General features: G+C 56.0%; 1 protein-coding gene across 3 annotated transcripts; it reads right to left on the reverse strand.

Annotated features, from left to right (window-relative positions):
* Positions 1–86: 86 nt before the first annotated feature.
* ETNK2 (ethanolamine kinase 2) lies at positions 87–15,317 on the reverse strand. Of its 3 annotated transcripts, none has more exons than XM_019513928.1 (8): positions 15,175–15,317; positions 9,473–9,732; positions 7,652–7,789; positions 6,604–6,746; positions 6,367–6,450; positions 5,061–5,230; positions 3,101–3,174; positions 87–2,496 (listed from the first exon to the last, which is right to left on the reverse strand). In XM_019513928.1, exons 1-8 carry the CDS (start codon positions 15,304–15,306, stop codon positions 2,424–2,426), a joined length of 1,074 nt encoding a protein of 357 aa, XP_019369473.1. In that variant the 5' UTR covers positions 15,307–15,317; the 3' UTR covers positions 87–2,423. The 3 variants fall into 3 exon arrangements, with proteins under 3 accessions (XP_019369473.1, XP_019369474.1, XP_019369475.1); XM_019513929.1 differs by lacking the exon at positions 15,175–15,317 and adding an exon at positions 13,258–13,278; XM_019513930.1 differs by lacking the exon at positions 15,175–15,317 and having other exon boundaries at positions 9,595–9,683.
* Between the last annotated feature and the right edge of the window lie 6 nt (positions 15,318–15,323).

Below are 15,323 nucleotides of genomic sequence, written 5' to 3' on the forward strand. Positions count from 1 at the left end.
CTCGGTGCTTACCTGGCTGCAAGGCAGAAACCTTCTTCCAGCTGTGCTACCCTGTATCAGGCAAAGACCCACCATCTAGCAGGATCCAGACAGCAGCTTTTTATTACTATTCTCTTGGAGACAACATCAATACACTGAGCAGTACAGGCTCCTGCAGGTTGAGGCCTCAGGACCAAAGCTCTGGCCCTGTTGGTGCCCCTTTAGAAGGCACCCGCCACCCTCTAATGCATCAGAGAAGGGCTTGGGGCTGGTGGGACAGAGGGAGCAGGCATCCCAAGGTTGGGAGCATGCCTATTCAGCAGGATGCACCCTCTCCCTGTGTCTGTGTAGCTCCAGTGTTGGCGCGCTCTGCTTTGCAGCAGCCACTGGGATTGTCTGGTACTACCCACGGCACCAGTGTCCACTAGCCTGTCCAGCTCCCCAGAGCTCAGGTGGGGAGCCCGGTTCTCCTCCAAACCCCTGCATGTTCCCTACATGCTGCAGCTCATACACGAGCCACTGAAAGGGTTAAAGCCACCTCCTTGGGCCCCAGCTGACCCCCCTGGGAGCATGGGGCAAGTTCTTAAGTGGGCACTGTGATGCCCCCACACCTGCCTGAGCTGCACATGAAACGAAGGGCAAGGACTGTTCTTGATGCATGGGACTATTGTGCCAGGACTGCTCCTTCCCCATTCACAGGGTAGAGTCCCTGAGGGACTCAGCTACCCGTAGACCCCAGGGCTTGCAACACAGCCAGGAACAGGTCAGCCATTTCTGGACATGACCCCTGAGGACCCGTACCCGAGAGAGGGGGTCAGTTTTCACCTCCAGGCTCTCCTGGCCCTTTACTCCCAGCATAGAGGTGCCAAGGGCTTGGAGAGGGTGCAGGCCTTAACCATGCAGCCACCAAGGGGGCGCAGGGTTAGGCCCCCCTGCCTTCCCACCTGCTTCCTTTACAGCTCTGCTCAGCAGCCACATCTGAGGTGGATATAAAGCACGCTCTGGGCCCCAGCTGTGTGCCAGTCCCTGCTAGGAGCCCAGAGATGGCAGCAGCTGGACTGTGAATCTGAGGCAAAGCAAGAGCCTGAGGCAAACACGTGCACAAAACAAGAACCCCGGGACACACCTGCAGAGCCCCTGGCACCATGAGCTCACTGCCTGGGTAGAGCTAGGGAACACTCAAACCCAGAGCCATCCTCTCTAGTTCCCAACATGCCCCCTTGCCCCAGACCCCAGGGAAGGTTCAGATCTCAGGCTTCCAGCCCAAGGGCAGGCCAGAGCAGAGAGCCCAGAGCAGACACACGCAACCCTGGTTTGGTCTCCAGGGCCCTCAGACCACTTCTGGGCGAAGATGCTGGATGCATGGCCCCCTCCTAGGCATGAAGGATCCCTCATCCCCTCCTTGAGGCAAGGGTGGATGCTGAGAGCACATGGGACAAGAGGAGCCTCTTTGCCAAGGAGAAGGGAGTAGGGAGGCACACTCATTATAGCTACTCTGACCCCAGCTTTAAGGCTCAGGGCTAAAGGAAAGGAAAGGCTCCCAGCCCCAGGGCCTTGGGTGCAGCAGCTGCAGGGCTCATAGCAGTGAGTCCTCCAGCCCTGTGTAACATGGGAGAAAAGACCCCCTAAGAGTGAGATGAAAGACGAAAAGGGGAAGGAGCCTGGGCCTGCAGAGCTCCTGGGCTCAGCCCGCCCCAGGGCAGAGGGAGGCAGGGCCGTGCTGCCCACAGCTGGGAGCTGGGGGTGGAGGATATTGGGTCTGGGTCCTGCTGTGCAGCTGCATAGGAGCTGGGGTGGCAGGGAAGGAGGCAGCCACAAAGATCCCGGTTGGAGAAGTCTTCCACTGGGGCAGCCAGCACTGACCCTGCAGGATGCGTCTGTCCATCGGAAGGAGAGGGCAGCAGAGCAGAGGGGCCCTGGGGCAGAAGGAAGAGGTAGAGACAGACACCCCTCCCCGCTGGGGCAAAATCGATGGCACATCCCCACAGAGAACGTAGTGCCAAGCAGCAACAGTTCAGTCCAGTGAAGCACACCCGCGAGGTGGCCCAGCCCTAGGGCAGGGCAGGGCCAGGCCAGTGCTGACTGTGAAGGCGGTACCAGTCCGCAAGGCACTCCCCTGTCCAGCCCGGCTGAGCCCATGGGCTTCCTGCATCACTCGTGGTCCAGTGTTTCAATCTGAGACAAAAAGCCAAGTCCTTTTCTGAACACGTTGCAGCGTCTGCAGCAAAGCCACCACTGGGCCCTGCCCAGAGATGGTATTACCATGCCCAGGGGCATCCATTTCAATTGCCAGCTCCGTGGAAAGCCTCCCCCATCCTTCCCACTTCCGCTCCCTCCAGAGTGGCTGCTCCCCCCACTGGTGGGTGACAGACTGAGGTCCGTGGACGTGGCAGGAGAGAACAGCTTGCAATCCTGTGGACCGGAGGACTCCTCAGGCAGGGATGTCACTTGGACACGTGCAGGGCGGTCACCGCTGGCTTTGCCTTGAAGTACTGCCTAAACCTTAGCTTTGCATACCTGCCACGAGATGCACACACAGGCTGGCTTAGCACCAGGGAGCGCAGACTGCGGCCAGGACAGCAGCTACCCCATAGGAGGTACCTAAAGAGAGGAGCTGCTTGGTGGGGTGCAGCGGTTTCCTCAGAAAAGATAATAAGGGAGCCTGGGAGCTTGGGTTGCTTATACCGGGGGGTTAGCTGTGTGCACCTAAGGAGAAGTTTGCTGCCTTTATTTCGGGAGTTTCTGGGCCAAACTTCTGAGGAGGCAATGGATTGACCAGCCCCTATCCTCAGTGCACAGGGGTGTTCATGTGTCTGACAATGAAGCACTGTCACCTTCTAGGGGTGGCCAAGTTCACCGTGGCCTCAGAGAACAGAGCAGGGCTCTTCAGGTCAGGCAGGAGCGATGCCCGTGTGAGGAGCATCTCCCAACATGCCCTGGCGGGTGCTGCAGAAACAATGCACGCTGCCCAAGGCTGACAGCTCAGAGCAAAACAGCAAAGGGCTTCTTACTAGCCTGCCCCAGAAGGGCATCTTGGCTTAGGGCCTTGCCCAAGGGGCTGCCCTGCCCACATCCACCTCTCCCCATTTAGGCCTCTGGCTTGGTGCAGGAACCCACTCACCTTAGGAAGTTAAAGTCTATGGTCGAGTATTTGTCCTGAATAAGGGCCCAGAATGCCCAAAGCAAATGGGAGGCCTGTAACACAGTAAGAAAAACCAGCCTCAGTAAAGTCTCCCATACATCACTGCTGTCTCCACACCCAGGGCTGAGACCCTAACCTGGTGTAGAGCAGTGTAGCACCACTGGTTTCAGCATAGCAGTATGGATCTACAGCCAGCTGGGGATCCGGCTTGTGAGCAACCTTAATGCACCTGAGGCTGGCCAGTTTGTTCCTGTGCCTGCCTCATGAAGGACCTGAATTTGGGATAAGCACTGAGCACCCCCAGACAGAGCCCAGAGCCCCACAGCTTTGTCTGACCACAGCACGCACCAGTGGGGCTGCCTTCAAATCCACCAGAGCCAGATACGCTTTAGGTGTTTCCTGGTACCAGAGATCCCAGCCAGACCCTTTAAAGCTGGAGCAAGCCTTGGCTTTTGTCCTTTGCTGTCTGGTGCCTCATGCACTATAGCATGTCTAGGATGAATCTCCTCCCCTGCATGCTTGGAATAGCAGCAGCATCTCAAGGTACAAGCCAGCCGTTTCAGGGGAAACCCCGCCGGCACCTCATTCCCCAGGCTCGTGGTTTGTCCCCACTGCGGACCTATCTGAGGTTGTTTATGACTTGGCTTCTGAGGAAGGTAAATCCCCTCCCAGATGCCAAGTACAAAGGTCTCTGGAGCAGCTCTGGCAGGTTGCTGCCCCCTGTGGGAGTCGCTTACATAAGTAGCCTTGGCAGAGAGTCTGACAGCCTTGAATCCCAGGGCTTGGCAGGATCCGTCCCACCTTCAGCCCAACAGGTAGCTGAAGCTTCTTCCCACCTCCTGTGCACACCCCCTCCACTCACAGTCTGCATGCATCGCCCTTGCACTGGCTGTCTGCCTCAGAGCACCGGTGCCCGCCTCCGCCCCCCAGCCCAACACAGGGTTATGTTTTCTTCTGCCCAAGCCCCTTTCTCTCATCTCTTTAGCAGGGCCAGTACAGACTGTCTGGCCTTTGGCAAACATGAGTAGCAAGGTCAGAGCCACCCTTAAGCTTCTGGTCCAGTAAGAGCTCAGAGCCATATTTCCAAGCAATCAGCACTCAGGCTCTTCTGAAGAGGCTGACCCCAATGTGCTGATCTCCCCTGATAACCCAGCCACAGCACCAGGGCCCAGCTCTGCTAGACCTCAGGCCCAGGGTGACTGCAGGGGGGGCTAGGATGCCAGCCTAGTGCTGCTACTTGTGAACCAATCCCACAGGCAGATGATCTGGAGAGAGGAAGCCATCTACTGCCTGGTCCACCTTCCCCTGCAGCCCCTCTTCAGAGCTGCCATCAGCCCAGGGGCTAGGGACCTCAGTCTTTCCTGTGGTCACAAACCACAAAGCCGCCCCCAGCTCAGGGTTACCTAGGGCTGCCACCTCCTGTAGGTCAAGCCCTGCTCTAAAGTGCTTCTCTCACCTGCCAGAGTCAGCAGATTGTAAAGGAATCTGAGCTTCAAAAAATACTCTTGGGGTTGCAGAAAAAAAGCTGGAAACCTGGACCTGGAGGCAGCCTACAGACTCTAAAGCCCAAAGGCCAATGGAGAGAGCCCCATCTTTCTTCCTTCCTCAACATCTCATGACTTTGAACACCTGTGGATGGCTAGGGGCTACCAGCTGGGCCTAAATGACAATTCATAGTGGAAAGCAGGGGCAAATCAAGATCCCTGAGGGTGGCAGAGGAAAGTGGATGGGACAGCTCAGAATAGTCCAGAGGAACGGGGCAGCACACTGCACTGCTGAGCACCTTGCTCCTACAGAGGACCCAAGGGGGATGCTCACAGAGCGAAGGCATTCCGGATGGGCTCTGCTGAAGCACACCTGGACCGGCTTCCTGCATGCTATAAACTTGCTTCAGGAGTCCATCCTCCCCGTCTCCCCTGCCTGTGCAGGGTGTACTCACTAAGGAGAACTTGTTCACTTGCACATAGAGGGTCTCCAGCTCCTTGTCAGACACAGCTCCACCTCCCTGGTCCTCTTGGTTCAGTTGCTTGTAGGCATGCAGGTAGTGCCTCAGCCACTGCAGCTGGGTCTCTTTGCTGGGGTACAGCCGATAATCCACCTCCTTCACCCCTGCCAACGAGAGCCAGGAATGAGGAGATGGCAAGATGGAAAAACACCATAGGGTCTCATGGGCAAAGCAGCATCATGAAAAGGGCAATCCCAGGGCACCTTTCCATGAGCCCTCTGGAGATGCCCACTCCCCCAGTCCAGGACAGCACTAGTGGGAGATGTTACTGCTACGCACTTGTGCAGGGGAACCAAGGATACAGATCCCATACGGTCCTAACACAACCCTGTTTTGCAGATTTGTCGGGACCTGGGGCTGGGGAAACCCAAGAGCAAACTGCAGAAACTACGCTCTTATACTGTGATCTCTCCTGTGGTATCTGTGCTGATTCCTAACTCTTCCTGCTCTCTATAGGAAAACCCTCCCTATGGAAATTATGATTTTAAAAGTGACTTATCATTTGGACTGATCTCAGAGGGCAGGAGGTCCCAGCTGTGCTCGGCTATGGTCAAGTCTGGATTCAGTCTGCACTGGTCTCCAAGCTTCAGTCCTCCAGGACATGACACATCTACTGGGCCTTTTATCAAACCTGGCAGCCACCCCAGAGCATGCAGGAGCTCTGCTCAACAGCTCGGAGCTGCCACGTGCTCCCAACCCTGCATTAGGAAATCAGCTAGGGCAGAATGAAGTGACCCCATGAAACCACCATGGCAACCTGAATGACCTCCAGCCCAGAGAAGCTCAGGTCGATGTCTCCCTCAAAAGGTGCTGATGCCATCCTCCAGCACAACCCGCCTCTGCTGAGCCAAAGAGTCCTGCAAGAGCAGGAGGGATGACTGCCAGACACTGAACTGTCTACTGCAGTTACCAGAGGTCTCCCATCCAAGGGCTAACCCACCCCTTCCCAATCCCTGCTTAGCTTGCGAGGTCTGCAGGGAGTGCAGCAGAAGGCTGCAGAGACTGCAGACAGCACGCCAGGGCTCCCTGTCTAGACACTCGGTAATTGCAGAGCGATGCAAGGTTGCTGGGTAATTACACTCCGGCGCTCCCAACGGAGGCTGCTGCTAACCTGCACTTCAGGCTCTCACTGGGGAGAGGAGGGAATTGAACCCACAGTTCCCTCATGCATATTCATGAGGCAATTAAAAAGCACCCTCTGTTACCTGTAAGTAAGAAAGGGCCTGAGGGGACTGCTCACCTGCAAACTCATTGAAGTGGTTTCCAATGTCAAAAGCCTGGTAGTTGTAACTCGTGTACTCGTAGTCTATGAACCGCACGTGCCCTGCGGAAGCCAAAGGAAGGAGCCGTTAAAGCAGAGGCCAAAATGAAGCCAATGGTCCATCAGCCTGTTTGTGTTTGGAACAGCATTATGGGGGTAAGGGCGCACTCCCTGAGGCGTTCACAGCCCTCTTTGTGCGCAATGCCCAGAACCCACCTTCGGTTTCGTTGTAGATGATGTTCTTACACAGCAGGTCATTGTGGCAGAGCACAACGGGGGACCCCAGCTGGGACAGATACTCCTGCACCCAGGCAACCTCTTGTTCCAGCACCTCCAGGCTGGGCACATCCTGATGGAGGCTGGGGGAGGAAGAGCAAACGATGTCTTTCCCATGCACAGCAAGCCTCCTTTATTTTCTTCAAGCATGGTCAAATCATAAGAGTAAAAGCACAGTGAGAGCCAGGGGTCAGAGTTGGAGGGCTCCCAAGGTGGGCCTTGGAGACTTGTGTACTTCAGGGGCTATTCAGAGCTCTTGGTGGCCCCAGAGAGCAGCACGCCCTGACCACAGGGCCGGGAGCCTAATGCTCTGCTCGCTACCATGTCTCCCTGCAATCAATACAGTCAACCGCACTGACACAAGGTCTTGGTTACAGCCTTTGAAAGGTCTATAACAACAAAGCTCCAGCCTGCTCACCTCATCTACTGCTACAGCCAAGCCCCAGGCCCCCAAGCCACAAGCCCAACAGGATTTAAGAATAACCCAAAGGAGCACGTGTCCCATTAATAACCTCAAAAAGACCTGACTGTATCAAAGCCAGAGATGGTTAATCATTAAATCCAAGCAATCATTCAATACATGCTGTCTAGGCAGAGCCTGCTGGATGTGCAGCATGTATTAACAAAGGCTCCTGAGTTCGGCCAAGTTTTAAGGTAACACAGTTAATAATTTGCTGGCTATCTAGGTTATTCACCTTCATTATTTAATGTGACTGGCAACATCCAAAAGAGTGAATCCAGACCCAGGCTGTGCCGTGTTCTAGATTCACCCACCTGTACAGGGTTTGAGCCTCAACCTTAGATTTTAGGGTCAATCTTGGGCTTTGCCTGGGGCCTGCGTCTTGGCTCCACTTCTTTCCAGGCTCTGGCTGGTGTCACCATTCCAACACACTGCCTGGGCTTGTAGTGGAGCCCCTACAAGGACAAGTGAAAGCTGCCCTGGGATGGCCCAGGTAGGGCGATGCTGCTAGGCTCCCTCTGCCTTTACCTGGGGTTGGATACCTTTGTGAAGAGCTCCGTTTTCACGATGGAAAGGAACTTGTGCAGCTTGTGCCACAGGCTGGGCTTGGGGAGGCTCCCATTGGCATGGATGGCATGCATTTTGGCCATCTCCTGGGCAATCAGCCTGCAACAGATCACACGTATAAAACAGGTGAACTTGTAAAACAGGGGCTAAGCTTAGAAACTTCACTCGTTCCACCATGTGCCAGGGTGCTTGGCACCATCTGAAAACCTGTTCCAAGGTGTCCCAAGTAAGACACCAAAAAATCAAGGCCCAAAACCAAGGCCCATCTCATGCTGATGGCAGCTAAGTCTGCTCTCCGCATAAGTCTCACACTTTCAGGATGTTCCAAGGTTTTGTCTGGGGGGAAGAAATCAGACTTAATGGGCCAAACTCTCTGATGGTGCCCAGGCCAATCTTGCCAGTGTCATGAAGTTATGTAAAAACAAACCCTACTGCATTTCTTTTCTTTTTTAAACCAGTCAATTTTGGGCTCCTCTTCTTTGTCTTTTAGCTCCTAATTTGAGACTTTCAAATTCTTCTGGTCAAGGAGAAGGACTAGAAACTTGGCTTTTTACAATAATTAAATATGCAGATAAATAAGGCTGGGATTCTCATTCAGTTTCTGGATGCAAGAACCTGGGGTTTTAAGAAACATGCCAAATGTCACAACTGTTGGCACTGCTGCCATTAGCATCACTGGAGAATCTGAGAAGAAGAGAAATAGTCACACACAAAAAAAAGCTGAAAACAAATCAGCAAGGCTCTTGTGTTCTGGGAAGCATAAAAATGTTTTGTTTTCAGTCTGATTTGAACTGAATCGTCAAATTCCCAAGGTGTTTGCATTCATTGACAACGGGGAACGCTGGGGTTTCACCAGCTCTGCTCTCCAAAGGGGAGGCTGGTCTGCAGCAGAATGGTAAGCCTGTCTCCTCTGCCCCTGCAGCCCCACCTGTCAGTGCAGGATGATGAAGGGGAACAGGCCCCTTCTACTGCCCCGGTTCTCCTGGGTGCGCATCCCACCAGAGTTTCTGTGGCTGCAGTACAGGGCTTTTCAGGGCATGGGGGTTGTATACACTTTATTCCCAGCTCTGGCCTGGCTTCCTCCAAATCCCATTCTCTGCAGCACCCTAAGCCTGACTCTTGGTAGCCCCTTTGGAGTACCTACACTACATCTTGTAATGAGAAAACCCAGACTGCTGGAGAGAGGGGTTAAATCATGTCTCTTGGCTGGTCCCAGGGGCTCAGAGCAAGGATGCTGCCTCCCCTTGGGTCAGGGCAAAGGCCATGTTTCCCTCCTGGAAAACAGCTTGGCAGGCTCTTGGAAACAACCTCACAAGAGTATTCACTTAGAGAGAGGCTGAATGTCTTTGATCAGGCAGATTTCCTTCCTTTCCTCCCATTCAGGCCTATATTCCCTCTGGGGAGGAGTCCTCACGGCCCCCACCTTCTCAGCCAGGGGGTGGCATAGCGGGAATAGGATTCCTCTAGGCACCTCAACGAAGCAGCCAGAGGGTGACTCCCTGCCCATCAGCTCTATCACTCTCAAAGCAGGCAGGGAGGGGAGCTCTCCCCTGCTCTGTGGAGCCTGCGGTTTATAATCAGGCCAAACCTTGAACCCCAGAGATCTCAGCAACCAAGACCTGCCCTTTTTCTGTTTCCCCTCCTAGCCGCTCCCCACCACCCTTCTTGGGCCAGCTCTCAAGCCCAAGGGAGTCATCCTCAGTGGTACGGGGATTGGACCCCGGCTCTTCTCCCCTCCCATGGCAGCCATAGAGAAAGGCAACGTGGCCCCACTGCCCCCACCTGAACATCTGGGGATCCTGCACGTGCTCGGGGCCCAGCGCTATCCCCTGCATGAACTCGTAGCACAGGCCGTTCTGGAAGGAGCAGTAGAGGCTGGGGGCGCAGCCGTGGGCTTGCAGCACCTGGAAGTTCCTCAGCTCGCTCTCCCGGTCCACAAAGAGCTCCGTCTTCCTGCCATAGACACGCACCAGGACCGCGTCCGCCATTGCCTCATCCACGTAGCAGGCCACGAGCTTGTTGGTGATGCCATCGGTGAAGAGCTGGAGGGGGTGGGCAGAGGAAGCCATTAGTAGGTACCTTCATGGCCATGTGGGGAGAGAAGAGGGTGGTCAAGAGTCTGTGGACCTTACCCCTGGTCCCCATGGCCATCACACCTATGCCCAGCACCCCTACAAGCCAAGAAACATTCATGTCTCCATTTCAGAGAAGTGAAGAAAGACACAACAAACATGCCCAAGGCCAGAGAGGAAACCTGTAGCGAAGCACTGCATGGAATTAGCTCTTCAAAGCCCCTACCCTCTGAGCTGTCCTTCCTCTCCTTGCCCCTCCTGCCAGACTGAAGCAGTGGCTGAGGATGGAGAGTGCAGGGTGATCAGACCCTCCTTCCCCTAGTAAGCCCCAGTTTGCTATCTGGGCAGTGCCCAGAGAAGCCCTGGCAAAGGTGGGGCAGGTCAGACAAGTCCCCGCCCCAGGCTGGGAGCCGGTGTTGCTGGTCTCAGCTGGCAGGCTTTGGTACCCACTCAGCGCTGCTGTGAAAGACTCCACAAGTTTCATCCTCCCCAGAAGATGCACTGCAGCAACAAGGAGGCTGCTGGTGGCAGGGAAGGGGCACACTTCAGCAGCTGCTGTGCAGGGAACGGCACACATTTCCTGAGGGCTCAGCTCAGTGTGCGGCTGTTATCAATGTGGTTTCCAATGCCTTCCTGGGGGATGCATCTGACCGGAGGGTCCAACGGACGGGATGGCAGGGATCCCAGTGATCCAGAACAGGGCAAGGGACCGGGGCCAGTGCATAGGACACAAGCAGGAAGAACGGTCTGAGGGGCTGTTGGGGCCGGGCTGCCTGGCCAGACACACTCAGGATTTAGCTAGAGCAGAAAACGACAGAGGGGAGGTGGGATGATGCTCCAGTCACAGGCGACCTGAGGTAGGGAGGTCTCAGCTTAAATGTGTTGTGCAATGACTACACAACCCAAGCTTAAAACAAGAGTGGCATGACTCTAGCAGGACTCAGTCTGACCCCAGGGTCAGTTCCAAGCCTGGACTCAATCCAGGCTCACCAAGGATCATGGGGACCAAATTCTCAGCTCGTCCGAGGTGCCGGTGAGGGACCCCGGCCAAGCTGGGGTGGGGAGGGGACTGGGCTGAGGTTGTGGGTCAGGGGCTCCCAGGGGTCGAACCCAGGGATGAATCCCTCATGCAGCACAAAGGATCTGGCATAAAAATACTGCAAGGAGCAAATGAAATAAACAAACCCGCCCCGTGGGGCCGCGCGGCACCAGGCAGCGGAGACGTCTCTGCTGGGACGCCTCTGTCACAGCACTGATGGCTCCCCGCAGATGGAGACAGGGTGTTGTTCTCTCCACTCTCGAGCTTGGCCGTGTGCCCAAACACATGGAGTACCCCCTGCCTGCCCCCTCCCCTGCTGCAGGAACATGTTGTCCCAGGCCAGGCCTCTGCTTGCCCCAGCTCCCTCTGCCATGAACCCACCTATGTGCACTGGTCTGTGGAGCAAATGCAGGGAGGGGTATTTCAAGGGGTCAACTCCAGGAAATTGTTCGCTGACAAGCGCTTCCCTCACTGAGACAGGCAGGCACCAAAAGGAAACACAGGCAGGCACCAAAAGGAAACACAGCAGGCTCATGTCAGTGCCTGGAAAAAGGCTATGCAGCTCCCTGGAGCAGGTACTTATCCCGACTAAATGCTCGGTAACTCTGGAGCACTGGGTGCTTCATAAGCATTGCTTGCTGTTCGCTACATGCTGTCATATTAATAACCCCAAAATGACCAGCTGTCCTCATTTTGAAGCTTCTGATAGCAGCCCTCTGCCAGCCTGGTCCCCGTGCCCGGCCCTGTTCTCTGAACAGCAGGGCTGCCATGCACTTCCATGACTCATGCAGATCTGACCCCAGCTGACTTCCTGCCCCTTGGGCAGGAGGCTGCATCTGTTGATCTTCAGAGGCTCCTTCCAGCCCTAATGTCTATGAAATCCATGTTCCTTACAACATCAGCAACAAGCAGGAGTAACTTCATGGGCTCAGCAGACATACAGCAGAGTACAGGAGGTGCAGAAGAGAGACCAGGCCTGTTGTGCGGGAATGAGGAGACTTGTCATTCCTATAGGGATAAGGCAGCTTCCCAGGGAAACCATTTTACTAGCATCAAAACTGGGAGATTTGCATCCTCATGCAAAGAGGGAGGACCACAGCTCACAACTCAGACTGCAGGCACCAGCTGGGCAAGGTGTCCCCCAGAGAGACCCCTCCTCTAAGAGACGGAGGTTCAGACTTGTATGCCGCTCAGAAGGCAGTTCTCCGCCTAAACGCAGCTATCTGGTGCTACCTGAGCACTGGTCCAACTAGGGCACAGAGAGCAGTGACATGCCAGCTGCATGATGTGTTCCTGTGGGGAGCAGGGGTTGCAGTGGGACCAACATAAGGTACAGCTGGATGTCGCTGGCTTTGCAACCTTCTACCTCTGCAGGTCTGACAGGCCAAATCCTCGGCAGCTTCATCATAGTCAGTGGACCCGCAGCTTTGAGCCAACGGAGTGAGGCTGATTTATTCCCTCCGCAAGACTGGAGGAGGCCGTGGGACCACAGAGGTGGAAGGGACCTCAAGGATCATCTCGTCCAACCCCCTGCACAGGTGCAGGATGCGTGATGGCTAACCCATCCCTGGCAGGTGTCCATGCTGAGCAGTCCCCACTCGCCCAGCCATGCTGGCTTGTAAGCTGACCCCCATCTCAGGCTCCCCTCACCAGGTCTAGTCAGAGCTCTCCCCCAGGTGTGAATAGGATTCATGGCCTTTATCCTCTTTGCATACCACGTCCTGGCTCCCAGCAGCGTAGGCGTCACTCCCTGGTGACGCACATCAGCGGGAGCCCTCTGGTTGCACAGACAGCGTCTTCTCCAGTTTCCAGGAACAGGCAGCTGTCCAAGGGATGTCCCGAGACATTCCCAGAAGATGAGAGTATCAGCTGCACAGCTAGCCGTGGTCAGTAGGCTTACAGCCTTCTCACCATCCCTGCCTGAAAGGTCCAACATGCCTCACTGAGACGACAGGGGCTGGTATTTCTGCCATAAGATGGATGGGCAAGTAGAAAAGAGGGATTTACTGCAGCCAGGAGGAGAGAAAGAATAAAGTCAAAGACGCAGAACCAGAGGTTTTGGTGTTTTGGATGCAGGCATGGCTCTGAGCAGTAGCACTGCAAACCACCACAGACCTGGCCGAATGGAGGAGGGCTGTGCTGCACTGAGGCAAACCCTTCCCTGCAGGCCCAGAGAGCAGCCCTGGTACTGGCTGGCATGCCACGTGCTGCCAAGCTTTTGAAATGATCCCGGGCTCCCCTTAGCACAGGGACTGCAGGATGTTCACACACAGGCACAGATCCCCCGGCTCCCACCTGCCATCTGCTCCTGTCTCAACCCACCTGCGCATTCAGCACCCAACTGGCCCTACAGCTGCCTGCACCCCCCATCAGAGCACATGCAGCACGACCGCACACCACATCCCGCTGCTCTCACCCACATCCCAAGCAATCCCTGCCCACACACGGGCTCTCACATCCATTCTTCACCCCACGAGGCTCCTGTCGCCGCTGCCAGATGTACAGCTCTGTAAGCAGAGGCCTCTGGCTGCCTTGGTCAAGCTGTCTGGAAGGCACGGCGCTCAGCCCGGCTCCCCGGCCCACTGCAGTCTTGACCGGGCTTTCCTCTAGATTCATCGCTCTCGCTCTCCTCATCACACGATGGAGCAGTGTATGGTTCTCCGGCAGCAGGATATTCACTCGCTCGCTAAGAGACAGATGCCACGAGACACTCCTGCATCCACATGCTTTCATGGCCGCATCTAAGGGATGCCGGGATGTGGGACCAGCTCCTTGGGGCTGTCGCAGCTATAGAGCAACCTACAGACTTCTCTTTCTCACTCTGGGAGGTGAACTGCTCTTAGGTGGCCTCAGAGTTAGGGGCCAGAGGGTTTGGCAGACATCTGCAGTGTTGCACATGCAGTAAGTAGCTGTACCCTAACAGCATGGGCCTGTTCATGCTCTAGCAAGTCACTCCAAGTGATCCCCTGGCCTCAGCCCATCCAAAGCACCACAGTCTTAGCTCCAAGGAAAGAAGGCCTGCAGGGGATCAGAGCCCCTCACCACGGCAGGGACACAGTGGAGGACAGGGGCCGATGGAGCCTTACTGAGATCAATACAGCTGGGGAAGGCACAAGTCCTCCCTGAGAAGAAAGGTCGCCCATGCTAGGTGCTGTGCCAACACATGACAAGGAGCAGCCCCAGCCCAAAAAAGTTTACAGCCTCAGCTCTGAGTTTCCTGCCTATTAGCATCTGCCCTTTCCTGTCTCTTTTCATGCAGCTTCTTGTATTTAATTACACTTGGCTATTAATACATTTTTAATGGCGCTCCAGGCGCACTGGAAATGTGCTCCTTTACAGGACACATGCGGAAATGTATCCAGTACAGCTGCTGCTCCCTCCCACCCACCCAGGCCCAATTCCAGGTGGACACTGAAGACGCAGCACGTTTCTCTTTTTAATCTGATCAAGAGCAGAAGTGCGTCCCCACGTGCACAAGGAGCATGCTAGGGCAACAGGGTCTCCCTTGCTGCTTTTTGAGCACACTTTGGGGTTGCTGTGCCAAAGAGCGGGTGTGCCAGGGTGCTCTGTGGCTGCAAGGGGCAGGAGCCCTTCTGGACAACTCTTTATTCCACAGCTGCCTGGGATGCAAAACCCTGTGCTACATTCCAGCAAAGGCAGGGCAAGTAAATCTGATGCCCAGCCAGCCCCTACCTGATCCCACCTTCATGCCCTTCAGCCTGTCCCTACTTTTATTGCTACTCAAACCCACCCGCACCCAGGAGCCGAATGCAACTGCCACTCAAGAGATGGAGCCCCACTTCCCCAGCCCACCCAGCCTTGCAAGGGACCCAATCCTGCACAGAACCCTGGGGAACTTCAGTGAGGGGGGTAGACACACATGCATTGGGAGGGCAGAGCCAGGCCTCCACGTTGCAAACCGCAGCAGGGTGCCTGGCCTTCTCCATCCCAGAGAATGCAAATATTGCACGTTGGCTGCGGCTCCCTGCAGCAGGGTTGACAGAGTTCAGATTTGCTGGGGCTGGTCCTGCTTGGAGCAAGGGGCTGCACTGGGTGATCTCGGGAGGTCCCTTCCAAAGCTCATTTTCCACCATGGTACAGGGCTGATCCTTCCCCAGGCCTGCAGCTCCCTGCCAGCCCCACGGCCCTAGGGGTCTCGCTCTTTGCACCGGGTGCTCAGAGCTGATGGCAGATGCCGCAAGTGCCCCCTCCCCTGTGCCAACACCACCGACTCCTTCCCCTGCCTACCCGGGGTTGGCACCAGCCCCCAAGCCCACCTCGGTCCCTCCAGGTGCTCCTGTAGAGGGGATCCTGGTGCCCAGAGGGGCCAGGGCCGGCGGCGGGGGTGCAGCCGGGGACCCCGCGAGCCGTACCTTGGTCTTCACGCGCTCCGCGTCCCAGTGCGGCCGCAGCTCCCGCATGAGCCGCAGCGCGCCGGGCAGCAGGTCGGCCTCGTCCACCGCGATGCCCAGGTAGCGCAGCCCGCCACCCGCCCGCGCCGCCATCCCCACGTGCGGCCTGG

Source organism: Gavialis gangeticus, unplaced genomic scaffold (genome assembly GCF_001723915.1).
Source record: "Gavialis gangeticus isolate Ggan-Ray unplaced genomic scaffold, GavGan_comp1, whole genome shotgun sequence".
NCBI lineage: Eukaryota > Metazoa > Chordata > Crocodylia > Gavialidae > Gavialis > Gavialis gangeticus.

What these genes read in the sequence shown, in the direction of transcription:
- ETNK2 (XM_019513928.1), bottom strand. Translation starts at nt 15,306, where the DNA reads ATGGCGGCGCGGGCGGGTGGCGGGCTGCGCTACCTGGGCATCGCGGTG. An exon ending in CGGAGCGCGTGAAGACCAAG is followed by an intron (nt 9,733 to 15,174) that starts GTACGGCTCGCG and finishes CACCCCCTCCAG; the next exon opens with CTCTTCACCGATGGCATCAC. An exon ending in CATCTACAACGAAACCGAAG is followed by an intron (nt 6,451 to 6,603) that starts GTGGGTTCTGGG and finishes TGGCTTCCGCAG; the next exon opens with GGCACGTGCGGTTCATAGAC.